General features: G+C 43.7%; 1 protein-coding gene across 1 annotated transcript; it reads right to left on the bottom strand.

The window, feature by feature from the left end:
* Window positions 1-5592: 5592 nt before the first annotated feature.
* On the bottom strand, window positions 5593-9349 carry LOC119188280 (uncharacterized). The gene is made up of 4 exons (XM_075868839.1): window positions 9346-9349; window positions 8369-8581; window positions 6774-6956; window positions 5593-5816 (listed from the first exon to the last, which is right to left on the bottom strand). Exons 1-4 carry the CDS (start codon window positions 9347-9349, stop codon window positions 5749-5751), a joined length of 468 nt encoding a protein of 155 aa, XP_075724954.1. The 3' UTR covers window positions 5593-5748.
* Window positions 9350-12574: the final 3225 nt, after the last annotated feature.

The raw sequence follows: 12574 nt of genomic DNA, 5'->3' as shown, positions 1-12574 counted from the left end.
ATTCTCGTGTCGAAGGTAAGAGCTACGACGAGCTCTTGTTTTTCCGAAGAGCTAGGCTTTTGTGTGCGCACATTATCTGAACCATTACCGTGCCGGCGTGCCGCCCTCTGACGTGCAAAGTCTTTCGTTTCGTCACACCGCCGCCATGTTATTTACCGTGGCTAAGTGAAGAGTACGATTGTCCTTGGTGCTCATCGCCAAGTAGCACGTGGAGATAAAAGAAAGAGCGAAAGCGTTCTTTTGAGTCGCATGTTAGCAGTGTACTAGTCGTTGGGCAGCACTGCTCCTGCTACACACACACACACACACACACACACACACACACACACACACACACACACACACACACACACACACACACACACACACACACGCACACACACGCACACACACACACACACACGCACACACTCACAGACACAGACACACACGCACACGCACACGCACACGCACACGCACACGCACACACACACACACACACACATATATATATATATATATATATATATATACGTAAGGTATAATTCAGGAAATTGAAATGCCCATTTGACTGCCGCACGCGATAAGTTTATCAGCTCATTGTCTACAATCAAATGTCTTTTCTCCTTACGCCTGCGTGGAGTAGCAGGCTAGGAACCCACTTTTCAGGCTTACCTCTCCTCCACTTCTTCTCAATAAATATTTCCTCATTGGAGCCTCGACAGCCAATCTCCGTTGAGATAAGCAGATGAGAAAGCGCTGCGATAGGATCAGTATTCGAGCACCTTATGAGGGCTGCTTATGCAATGAGTTGAGCCGACTGCGAAAAACCTCTCCATGCTTGACACGTCAAAGACACTGTGCGCGCTTAGCGAGAGAGCGGACAATAGAAGTTTTAATTGTGCTGTACTGCACGCACTTTAGTTTGTCCGTTTATATTCGCTTGCATTTTACTCCTTTTTTTCTTCTGCATGTAAATAAACTGTATTATTTTGATATATAAAGTTAGGGCTGCTCATATAGGGAGACGTGAAGGTATTTCCATCTGTGGCGGTGCTCTGTGACGTCTCAATAAAAAACTGACAGACCACCATGCTGAGCTTAACTGACTCACGAATGCCAACAAAGCACCATATTTACATGAGAAGATTGCAACAATGAAGTGTATTACATAAGGTCACACGCACCGCATATATATCCCAAAACTTTGTCTTAACGAAACCTATACACAAAGAACCTGGACTTGAAGAATTACAGGCCGATCAGCTTGCTCTCCGTAGTATACAAGCTATTTACAAAGGTAATTGCTAACAGAATTAAGACAACATTAGAATTCAATCAACTAAAGGAACAAGCAGGATTTCGAACTGGCTACTCAACAATCGACCACATTCATACTATCAATCAGGTAATTGAGAAGCGCTCAAAATATAGCCAACCACTATACATAGCCTTCATAGAAAACGAGAAGGCGTTTGATTCAGTAGAAATATCAGCAGTCATGCAGACACTTTGGAGTCAGGGCGTCGATGAAGCATATATAAAACATCCTGGAACAAATCTACAGGGTATCAACAGCTACCATATTGCTTCATAAAGAAACCAACATAATACCCATCAAGAAGGGTGTAAGGCAGCGGGATACAATCTCCCCTATGCTATTTACCACGTGCTTACAAGAGGTTTTCAGAGGCCTAGAATGGGGACAGTTAGGCATAAGAGTTAATGGAGAGTACCTTAGTAACCTGCGCTTCGCTGATGACATTGAATTGCTGAGTAACTCAGAGGACGAATTGCAACTCATGATTACGGAGTTAGACAAGGAGAACACAAAAGGTGGGTCTTAAAATTAATCTGCAGAAAACGAAAGTAATGCGCAACCTCGGAAAAGAGCAGCGCTTCGAGATAGGTAATAGTGCACTTCAAGTTGTAAAAGACTATGTCTACGTAGGGCAGGTAATAACCGCGGAGCCGAACCCCGAGATTGAAGTAACTAGAAGAATAAGAATGGGGTGGAGCACATTTGGCAAGCACTCTCAAATTATGACTGGTAGATTGCCACTATTCCTCAAGAGGAAGGTATGTAACAGCTGTATCTTGCCGGTACTTAGCTACGGAGCAGAAACCTGGAGACCTACAAGGAGGGTTCAGCTTAAATTGAGGACGACGCAGCGAGCAATGGAAAGAAAAATGGTAGGGGTAACCTTAAGAGACAAGAAGAGAGCAGAGTGGATTAGGGAACAAACCGGGTTAAGGATATTATAGTTGAAATCAAGAAGAGGAAATGAACATGGGCTGGGCATGTAGCAAGTAGACACGATAATCGCTGGTAATTAAGTGTAACTAACTGGATTCCTAGAAAAGGCAAGTGGGTTATGGGGAGACGGAAGATTAGGTGGACAGATGAGATTAAGAAGTTTGCGGGTGTAAGTTAGCAGCAGCAAGCACAGGACCAAGTTGACTGGCAAAACATTGGAGAGGCCTTTGTCCTGCAGTGGACGTAGTCAGGATGATGATGATGATGATGATGATGATGAACAACGAAACGAAGGAAAGTGTGGGAGGAACTATATTCATCCTCCTTAAATGTCATGTTCTAATTATTGCATAAACGGATTGGTATTAAAGTGGATGAAACAGCAACTTTAATATGGATGGAACAGCTTATACGGAGCTTAAAATAACGCTTCCGATGCTGTCACTACACTGGCTAATACTACCAGATTTACAGGCCCAGACGTGCTTCGTTAAGTATGCGGGAGAGCTACCGCCGCCGTAGACCAATTGGCAGAACATCGCACGTGTGATTAGATGCTTGTAACTTCAATTTCGGCAGGTTCGAAGCTGATTTTCACAGTGGTGCTGCTAAAGCCGACCGTTAGTCTGTACAGTGCGAGCAGAACTTGATCATGATTACCTATATGAGAGCTCACACCCATGAATTGGCACGCGCTCTTTTAATCTTCTTCTTCATCGGCGTCGTCTTCATCTTCGTTCCCAGAACACGTGCGCTTATTTATCCATGCGGAATGCAAAAACTCTGACGGGTGAGATAACTAGTACAGAAAGTGAGAAAGAAAGAGAGAAAGACAGAGAAATAAAAAAAATATGGAAAGACAGAAATACTTGGCGAAAAAAATTCTTGAAGAGGCTGGATTCGAATGTGTGTGACCACAATTTGTGGGTGAGCATTTTAGCCACTCACCTATCCAAGCACACTAGCACAGCTTAATATAACCTTGTATATACCATAGCAAGAGTTCGGGGTAAGAGTAGGGATGGTGAGGAGGACAAATTTGAGGGTGAGGGGAGATCGAGGAGAAGGGAAGAATGAGTGCAGAGAGAAAAACCAAGCGGCAATGAAACGGAAAGCAAGAAAAGGGAAGAAAGAAAAAGGTAGAAAGCAAGATACCTACAGAATGAGCGAGAAATGAAGTGATAGAAAGCAAGAGAAAGACAAATAGATAGAAAGGAGGAATAGAAAGAGAGAAAAAGAAGGTAAAATAACAAATGCAGTAACAAAGAGATTAAATCATGAAAAGAAAGAGAGAAATAGAAAGAAAGGGAAGATATAGATAATAGCAGTAGCACATGCATGAGCCAAGCGTCGATAAACTTGCATGACGACGAAATCAAATGCCTTAACAATTATCTTTCACGTAGACCACCACGTGTGCCAGATTTATGGGCTCACACATTGTACGGGCGCGCGCAGATAAGTGTTCGTGCTTTGTTTTTGTTCCGCCTTTTGGCGCTTCTTCAGTGGTTAGCAGGTGTTCGTGGTGTCTCAATTTGCTTCTTGTGTCTGTGTTTGCGCACCCTGTGCACTTAAGTATAGAAAAAAACAGACACAAAAAGCTCCGAAGGAATAGAACGCAGAGTCCTGCATAGCGTAGTGCAGCGATGGGTGCGAAAGGGAGGGGTGAGAGTGTAACAGCCTAGCCAAGCCAGGACCATCCCACCATCTCTCCTGGGACGTAAACTGGGACCTAGCCTTACGCAACTTACAGTAACCACTGAGATAACGTTTTTTTTTTCGCATCCCGCTCGATTTCTTTGAATGCCTGTCATAATTACTACCTTACAGTTACCAAAAACAAATAATACTTTTCTTGGCATCATTTTCTGTTTCTTTTATTTGGTTTTGACGAATGAATAGGACGGCTCTTGATCCCTCCCTTTTACCTTTCAGCATGATGCCTCACAAAACCTAGTTTTTAGGCCCTCGCTCTTCAGCATGTCTCGTTGATGCGGACGTCAATGCACTCTTTTATGGATGTGCTATTGCTAGATAAATACTTGTTGAGTACGCGTAGCTCCCTTTATGCAGGCTATCGAGCGGGTACATACACTAAGCAAGTGTTGGATTTGCCCCTCGTTCCTCTCGCTTCAACATACCGGGAAAGAGACCTGCATGACTAACATCGCCTAACATCAGTCCCGCTGTTCAAATTTATCATGACAAACCAGCTAGCCCGTGAACACACTTTGGCCTTTTCCAATAAGCATTAATAAGATCACCGTCGGCAGTAACTGCCGAAAATAGGATTTGTATGAGACCTGAAATTCTGTTGTGTCATGGCTTCTGTTTATACAGCTCCTTCAATTTTTCCAGGTCTCACGAACAAAGTACCTTTCACACACTTACTGCACTGCGCTACTTTCTGCACAAAATCTGCATAGGTACTTCACCGCTTTCATGCACGTCATCTAATCCTCGCGGGATGGATACAGAGAGTTACAGAACACTCAGGCACACATTCCGTATTGTCGACTGACGATAAAAATTGTGCGATTCCCAGCCAAGAATGTAAACTTCACGAAGAACATTTTGTTACACCAGTTCGTTGATTTATAAATGGATATTTTTATGTTAATGTTACAATGTGTGATGTAATAATGTACGAAATATATTGTATAGAGTATAACTTCTCTGGGTGAAAGCGAGTTACTGCACCTTTACAAAAAAATTTGAGTTTTCTCGTTAGATTGTCCCGCTTGAACTATACGTGAATGCTGTGCTGGCGTGTTTCAAACGTTCTTGTTTGTTTGCCTGTTTCATGACCACGATTGGGGGACATCTGCACGTAGCGCCATCTATCGTCGTTGATAGCAGCAGCCTGCTGTAAATAAATGGGAAATAGACGAAAAAAAATCATATCTGACGAATAAGGCTAGTTATCAAATACGACTCCAGGCTCTATACAGCTGATATTTATTTGACCAGTCTGGCAAAATTACAGGCCGCACTACAAAGCACACGGCATTCCAGAGTATTTAATACTTAACAACGGGGCCCCATGTGTTTATAAGGGTGGTGTTCGATTGTCTCGGGAAGCCGCATGTTTTGCAGTGCAATACTTCAGTTTTATCAAATCGTACCAGTAGGTTCTGCTTCATACAGCCCGGAGTTGTTTTTGATAACTAGCTTTTTTCAAGAGACATGATTTTTCTCATCTATACCCCTTTCAGTTGGCAGGCTGCCGTTCGTATACCGCTGAGAAATGGCGCCACATCCACATGTACCCATTCTTGGGAATGTTCCAAAGACGGTAAATATTTGCTTCGTGCTGTTTTGCCTAACAAATGAGTAACGGCCATAAGACACGATGCTAGAATACACATCTGCTAGAATACATTTGGTAACAGTAGTAGTAAAGGTAGGCATGTCGAGCATGATGAGAATTGTCAGGATTTGGTTCAACATCCGCGGCGTAGTCACATGGTATATTCCGACGTCGCTTGTCCTACAACCAGAAGAGCCACTTCTCATGGCGAATGTTGTCGTATCTCGTAGACTTGCCATAAGTCGTACTTGATTGAGATCTGCAAGGAACCTGGAAGAGATAAGAAGGTAAGTGCACGAAACACCAAACGGTAGAGAAAATTTCTGGGAAAAATTGGTGGCAAATGAGGCGGCAAACGCTTTGTTCAGCAGCTGTTTCTTTTTAAGATCCCCCTTTTCAACACGCACAATGAGTGTTTATACATGTTACAGTTGCATTTTTTTATTTAGTCAATATCGACATGGGAAAGACAGTGCCAAAGACAGGGGCGTAGCGCGACATGTGTTTGCTATGCTTGCCATTTCGGGCAGTTGCCCAGTTTACTACGATGCTATCCACCGTACTAGCCGTCATTATACGTGTGCACGATACATTAACTGGTGCCGCTTGTTGCTTAAATGCGTATAATTACGTAAATGCCCAAACATCTGTAGGGCAGTTGCAGTAGTACTAAAGGAATGGTCATACAAACACGGTTGAATTCGTTACATGAATGTCATCTTTCGTATGTGACACATATTCTAGAAGAAGACAACAGCAGCAGCAGCCAACGACGTTCGAGAGTTTCTTTTTTTAATTATCAGCAATACAGCAGGCCCGTAAGGACCTATATGAGATAGCATCGTGTGAGAAAAACAATACGAAATAAACACGGAAAACATTGTAAATGTGCATGAACAAACAAAACAACAAGCAAAACTACGTCATAGAAGTGGAGGTAAGGTACTGTACAGCGGATGGACGTATAGTGCAAGCATACTTAGGCATTGCACAGAATATAAAAATGTATGTTATTCGAGCTCTTACTTAGTGCTACGCACTGGTATGTGGAGGCCTAGGCAATTTCGAAAATATTAAGTGGAACAAAACAAATAATAATCACTCGAAGTTTTGATAGAAATACACCTAAGATAAAAACAGACAAGCAATAGAATAATAAAGAAGTGCCACACATATTGCACAGAAACGGTTCTTATCAGAATGTGTTTTTTGACCACCCTATATCACCTGTTTTGTCGATGGAGCACACGCCGATATCTGGGCTCTGGACAAAACGATCTTTGCCGAAGACGGTGTAATGAAGCGTGAAAAGGACCACTGCCGGTTCTTCTTTTGCTCGCTGCGTGAAGGTGCCGCCATTTGCTTGAGACTGTAGACGTCTTTTCTCGACAGAAAAAGACGTTCGTCGACCTGCGTGCGAAAAGTATTACTACATAGCGAAAGAGCAAGAGCCATCAGTGATGTTAGTCACATCATCTGTTGGCACGTTTCGTGCAAAGACGAGGTATTGATTGATATGTGTGGTTTAACGTCCCAAAACCACCTTATGATTTTGAGAGGCGCCGTAGTGGAGGGCTCCGGAAATTTCGACCACCTAAGTCTTTTTTAACGTGCGCCCAAATCTGAGCACACGGGCCTACAACATTTCCGCCTCCATCGGATTGTGAATGCAGCCGCCACAGCCGGGATTCAATCCCGCGACCTGCGGGTCAGCAGCCAAGTACCTTAGCCACTAGACCACCGCGGCGGGGCCAAAGACTAGGTAATTTTGGTCAAATGAATCAAATTTCAGTGACTAGGTTTAAATAATCATTTCTGCTCACCTGTTTACGAAAGGTTGGCGAGCCTGTGAGCTATAGCAGAGGCATACGCATTATATATGCCTAAATATCAGTGATGAACTATTATTTGTTTAAGTTCTTGTTTTTAAAGACAAATCTACACATTCTCTTTGTATTGGTAACAGAAAAAGGGCAAATTAAAGGCAATAATTTTGAATAGTTTGAATGGTGGGATATAAAAAAAAACAAGTCACGAATTTTGTAGACAGCTGAAAAATGATAGGAGTGATAGCTATTTACCCAACCAAGGTAATAAATATAGTACTATAAAATCCTCGTGGCATATACATTACCTATAAGGCACGTGAACACTTGAAGAATCTGGTAGTAAAGGTGGGAGCAAGTGCACAAAGCGACAAATTGAGGAATTAAATTTCACACACACACACACACACACACACACACACACACACACACACACACACACACACGCACACACACACACACGCACGCACGCACACACACGAACACACACACGCACGCACACACACACACGCACGCACACACACGCACGCACACACACACACGCACACACGCACACACACACACACGCACACATGCACACACACACACGCACACACACACAACATTACCAGCTGCGCGTTTTTGTTTATTTAGAAAATGTGGTTAACGATTAAGAGCCGTCGGTACTCTACTATGGCAGAGCTGAAAGCCGTCCCCTGGGCCTCACACTGAATGAGGCCGCATCGACAAAAGTTATGCCAAAGCCTACAATTTCTACGAAGCCCGCGGCTGGCAGCTAACGCTATACTTCATGTCCACCTATTGGACAGCGAACGGAGTCAAGATAGAACGCTGCGGTGGAGTGCGTCCAAGAAGGCACCAGTTGAGCATTTTTGTTCGAGCAGCTAAAAATGTGTGAAGGTAATACTCATGAATACAAGTACACGCATCACCAGCGCATCTCTTTAGCAGTAAAAAGAAACAGAATTCATAAAAACAAACTACAGTATGACTCACCCGGACTGTCAGAGCCACCCGCAACTAGCAGAAAAGAAGGGCCCCAGTTCAATTTTTCGAAAACATGGCAAAAATCCACGAGCTGACTGACAGTCGAGTGCACACTGTTGCGCTGACCTAGCCGCGATTCGCAGAGAGACAGCAGGAGGTAAGAAGACGAAGGCACCCTGTGGGGTACACCACGAGAGGCGGTTGCCGTGGGAGCTACGCCCGCTGATACGAGATAAGCCTGTCTGCGCAGCTACTCGGTGATAGAAGGCTCCCCTAATCTATAAAGTGGAGCGTACGCTGCTAGTTGTGTGCAGCGGTGAGCTTATATGTAGGGTTGCTGTATGGTTAGAGATATATAAGTATATATACAAGTACTTGTACTGCGGATGGAATGTTGGTTTGGTGCCGGGTGTTGATCTTATAATGATTAACAACCACTTTACACGTAGACGACATCACTAGTATTACTTTCATGTTGGCCTATGACATGAATTTGCGTGCGGTGTAATGCTGACAGGCGACGGGGATGAGGGCAGGGGCATTAACAAGGAAACAAGAAGACACGCTTGTATACGACTGCTGCAAAGGATTCCTTCCTGCAGCGCAAGTTGACAGGCACAAAGCAGATCACGTGAGTGATTGTGTAGGATAATATATTCTTAAAATGCCGGATATATATGCACGCAGGAGCGAACGTACAAAATATGTATATCATGTTCATGCATGTGTACGTACGTACTATCACCATGGGAAGAAACACAAACAACGGAACGCGTGTTTTAGATGCGAAGTGTCCAATGGTCGAGTCCGATTCGGTGTGCGGCGTGACCACCTTTACTGCGCATGCGTGCTCCTCCCCCTCTCCTACGCTCCCCCTTTTGTCTCCTCGCAACGTCGACACAGGCAACGTCTGATAGCCAACGCTCGCTCCCCCTCTCTGCTCTAGGCGTCTCTCACAGCAGCGTTTACACCTCCATTGCGCATACGCATCTCTACCTTTACATGCGGCCACAAGTACTGCAAAATTCGACCGCGTTTGCTGTGTTTATTTCTCTTATTCAAGTTTCAGTTTGGTTGTGTTTCATGAAGTAGAGATTTTATTTCATTTAGTTTTGTCTCTTGTATAGTATCACACCTATTGTTTTCTTGTTTTGAGTTCTTGTATGTTGTAATCTGCTCCCTTCCGTAATGCTTCAACGACTGAGAGTTACAAAATCAAATAAACAAGTAAACAGGCAAATAAATGACAAATATGTGTTTTCTGTGATTTTAATGCTTGTAGAGGTGGGCAGCCATCTTTAAGGTTTTTTAATTCAAGGACTTAAACATTGATTCTTTAGTGCTTAGCTTGGACAAGTCTTTTGTCGAGTAAGAAGTAGGGGACAATAAGCATGCATATTATGGCGCACTCAAGTCTCAGAAGCTGATAAGCTGATAGCAGGGCTGTGAAATGTTAATTTACGCTTACTTAATGGCCACTGGTCTGAGTGTTCTGGCTATCCTGGTTATCTACGTGCTCAGTTTATCTCGTCCCGCATTTAGTTAACTGTGCCCTAGTCCACATTAGGTCGATCTCCGCGCGAGGAAGTTTCTGTTTTTTTCAATGTCTTATCACTGCGTTGCAACACGACGAGCTGTTTTGGGGACTCTTGAAGAAGCCATTGGAGTGCCTGTGACAGAAGGGTTGCGGGTATTGCATTTTCGCCTGCCCGCAGGCCCTCTGTTACAGGCACGCGTAATAAAAACGTTGAATACTCGCCCCTTTCTTGATCATCGAAGCTTTGTAGCTCTAATGTAATGACAAAACTGGCATCTTCAGAGCTTGGCTCTCTCAGGCCACCAGTCCTTTCATCATGTGCATTGCCCAGCCGCGTAGGTCTAGTGGCTTAAGTACTGGGCTGCTGACCCGCAGTTCGCGGGATCGAATCCCGGCTGCGGCGGCTGTATTTTCCGATAGAGGCAGAAATGTTGTAGGCCCGTGTGTTCAGATTTGGGTGCACGGTAAAGAATCCCAGGTGGTGAAAATTTCCGCAGCCCTCCACTACAGCGTCTCTCATATTCATATGGTGGTTTTGGGACGTTAAACCCCGCATGTCAATAAATCGATCAATCAATCAATCATGTGCATTATCCTGGCAATACTTAGTTGATGAGTGACCCGAATGGACCAGACGTATTTGTAACATTGCATCCGACAGGCAAACCTCCTTAAAGTACAACGATACCATGAGTTCTTTTTGCATCATCAAGATTTGCACATTTGCGCGCTTTGCCTGACTGGCGTATGCACAGTTGTAGTAATTTCCTTTTCCTACTCGCCCTCTATTTTACTATTAGGGAAGCGGACGCTCTTTTTCTCCACCTTCCTACCTTTTTCCCCTGCCTTCCTTCCCCAGTACTGGGTAGCCAACCAGAGACTGGTTGAGCCCACTTTATCTCTTTCGTCTTTATTTCTCTCTCCTTCTCTCAAAATGGTTTCCTTACAAGTGCCAACATGAAATAAAAAGGGTGAACCCCTCTTGCAACATGTAGGTCATTTCGTGACCCCTCCACCTCGTCCAGTTGTAACCGTCATCTGGGTTTGAGCACAGGTCACGGAAACAATTGAAAAACAGTGTCCGACAATGTTCGTCTTTGTATATTTTTGTTTGTTTTTGAGAGCGTTTTTGCGACTGGGTCTATTGTGAATGCACTTGCGTGTAAGGTATCTCGGTGTAAAGTTTTTCGAATAAACTCACCCGCAAGTGAGCGTCTTTTCCGTGGAGTGTTTTTTCTCATCCACACTCTCCTTTACAAGGTGTTCGATGACCAACTATTGTAATAATTCTAGACAAAAATAATGTAAACTGATTTAATAACTACATATTGGACCACTTCAATCTAAAAGAAGGTCTAAAATATTAAATAGAAGTTCTAAAAAAAAAAACGTCCGCAGCTTCGCATTAAGGGTTCCAAGCCAGAAGGAAGTGCGTAGCTGGACGGCCTTCCTTTAGGCCTTACTTCAAAAGAAAAAAAATGCGCAACTGAAAAAAAAAGACACCACAAAGAAGAATCTCTTAAACAGGTTGAGCGCAACTCTTTACGCAGTGCGAGAGAGAGAGAGAGAGAGATAAATAGAGAGGAAAGGCAGGGAGGTTAACCAAGCTTGGCTCGGTTGGCTACCCTACACTTGGGGTGGGGGAAAAGGGGAATAATAGGGAAAAGGGGAAAAGGGAAGTGCGAGAAGTATTGAACAAACTATACCCTCAAGACGTCCGGATCAACAATAGAACAAATGTTTTATCTTTGTTTTCTTTCGTGATAACTCTCTTCTTTCCATTTCTTCTCACTATATTTGTGTCTTTTCTCGTCTCTGTTCATTTCTGTTTCTTTCTCTCTCTGTATAATTCTTTCCTTGTGTCAATCGTTTTAGCTTTATTTCTCATTTTTTCCCCAGTCTTTCTTTCTTTATCGAACTCTAATTCGTGCCTCCCCTTCCTCTTTGATTCGCTTTATTTCTGCCTGTATATTTGCATCTCTTTCTTTGATTCTTTCCTTCCGTCTCTTTCTGCCTTTCTTCATCCACTGCAGGGCAAAAGCCTCTCCCATGTTCCGCCAGTTAACTCGGTCCTGTGCTTGCTGCTGCTAATTTATACCCGCAAACTTCTTAATCTCATCTGCCCACCTAACCTTTTGTTTCCCCCTAACCCGCTTGCCTTCTCTGGGAATCCAGTTAGTTACCCTTAATGACCAGCGGTTATCATTTCTACGCACTACATGCCCGGCCCATGTCCATTTGCTCTTCTTGATTTCAACTATGATATCCTTAACCCCCATTTGTTCCCTAATCTACTCTGCCCTGTTCTTGTTTGTTAAGGTTACACCTACCATTTTTCTTTCCATTGCTCGCTGCGTCGTCCTCAATTTAAGCTGAACCCTCTTTGTAAGTCTCCAGGTTTCTGCTCCGTAGCTAAGTACCGGCAATATACCGCTGTTGTGTACCCTCCTTTCGAGGGATAGTGGAAATCTACATGTCATAGTTTGAGTGTGCTTGCCAAATGTGCTCCATCCCATTCTTATTCTTCTAGTTACTTCAATCTCGTGGTTCGGCTCCGCGGTTATTACCTGCCCTAAGGAGACATATTCTTTTACAACTTCAAGTGCACTATTACCTACCTCGAAGCGCTGTTCTCTTCCGAGGTTGTTGTACATTACTTTCGTTTTGTGCAGATCAAT

Source organism: Rhipicephalus microplus, chromosome 1 (assembly GCF_043290135.1).
Source record: "Rhipicephalus microplus isolate Deutch F79 chromosome 1, USDA_Rmic, whole genome shotgun sequence".
NCBI classification, from domain to species: domain Eukaryota; kingdom Metazoa; phylum Arthropoda; class Arachnida; order Ixodida; family Ixodidae; genus Rhipicephalus; species Rhipicephalus microplus.
Note: the sequence above shows the minus strand (reverse complement) of the source record. Positions and strands in the feature narration are given on the sequence as shown.

What these genes read in the sequence shown, in the direction of transcription:
- LOC119188280 (XM_075868839.1), bottom strand. An exon ending in GGGTGGCTCTGACAGTCCGG is followed by an intron (nt 6,957 to 8,368) that starts GTGAGTCATACT and finishes TTTCGCACGCAG; the next exon opens with GTCGACGAACGTCTTTTTCT. An exon ending in GTGCTCCATCGACAAAACAG is followed by an intron (nt 5,817 to 6,773) that starts GTGATATAGGGT and finishes TATCTCTTCCAG; the next exon opens with GTTCCTTGCAGATCTCAATC.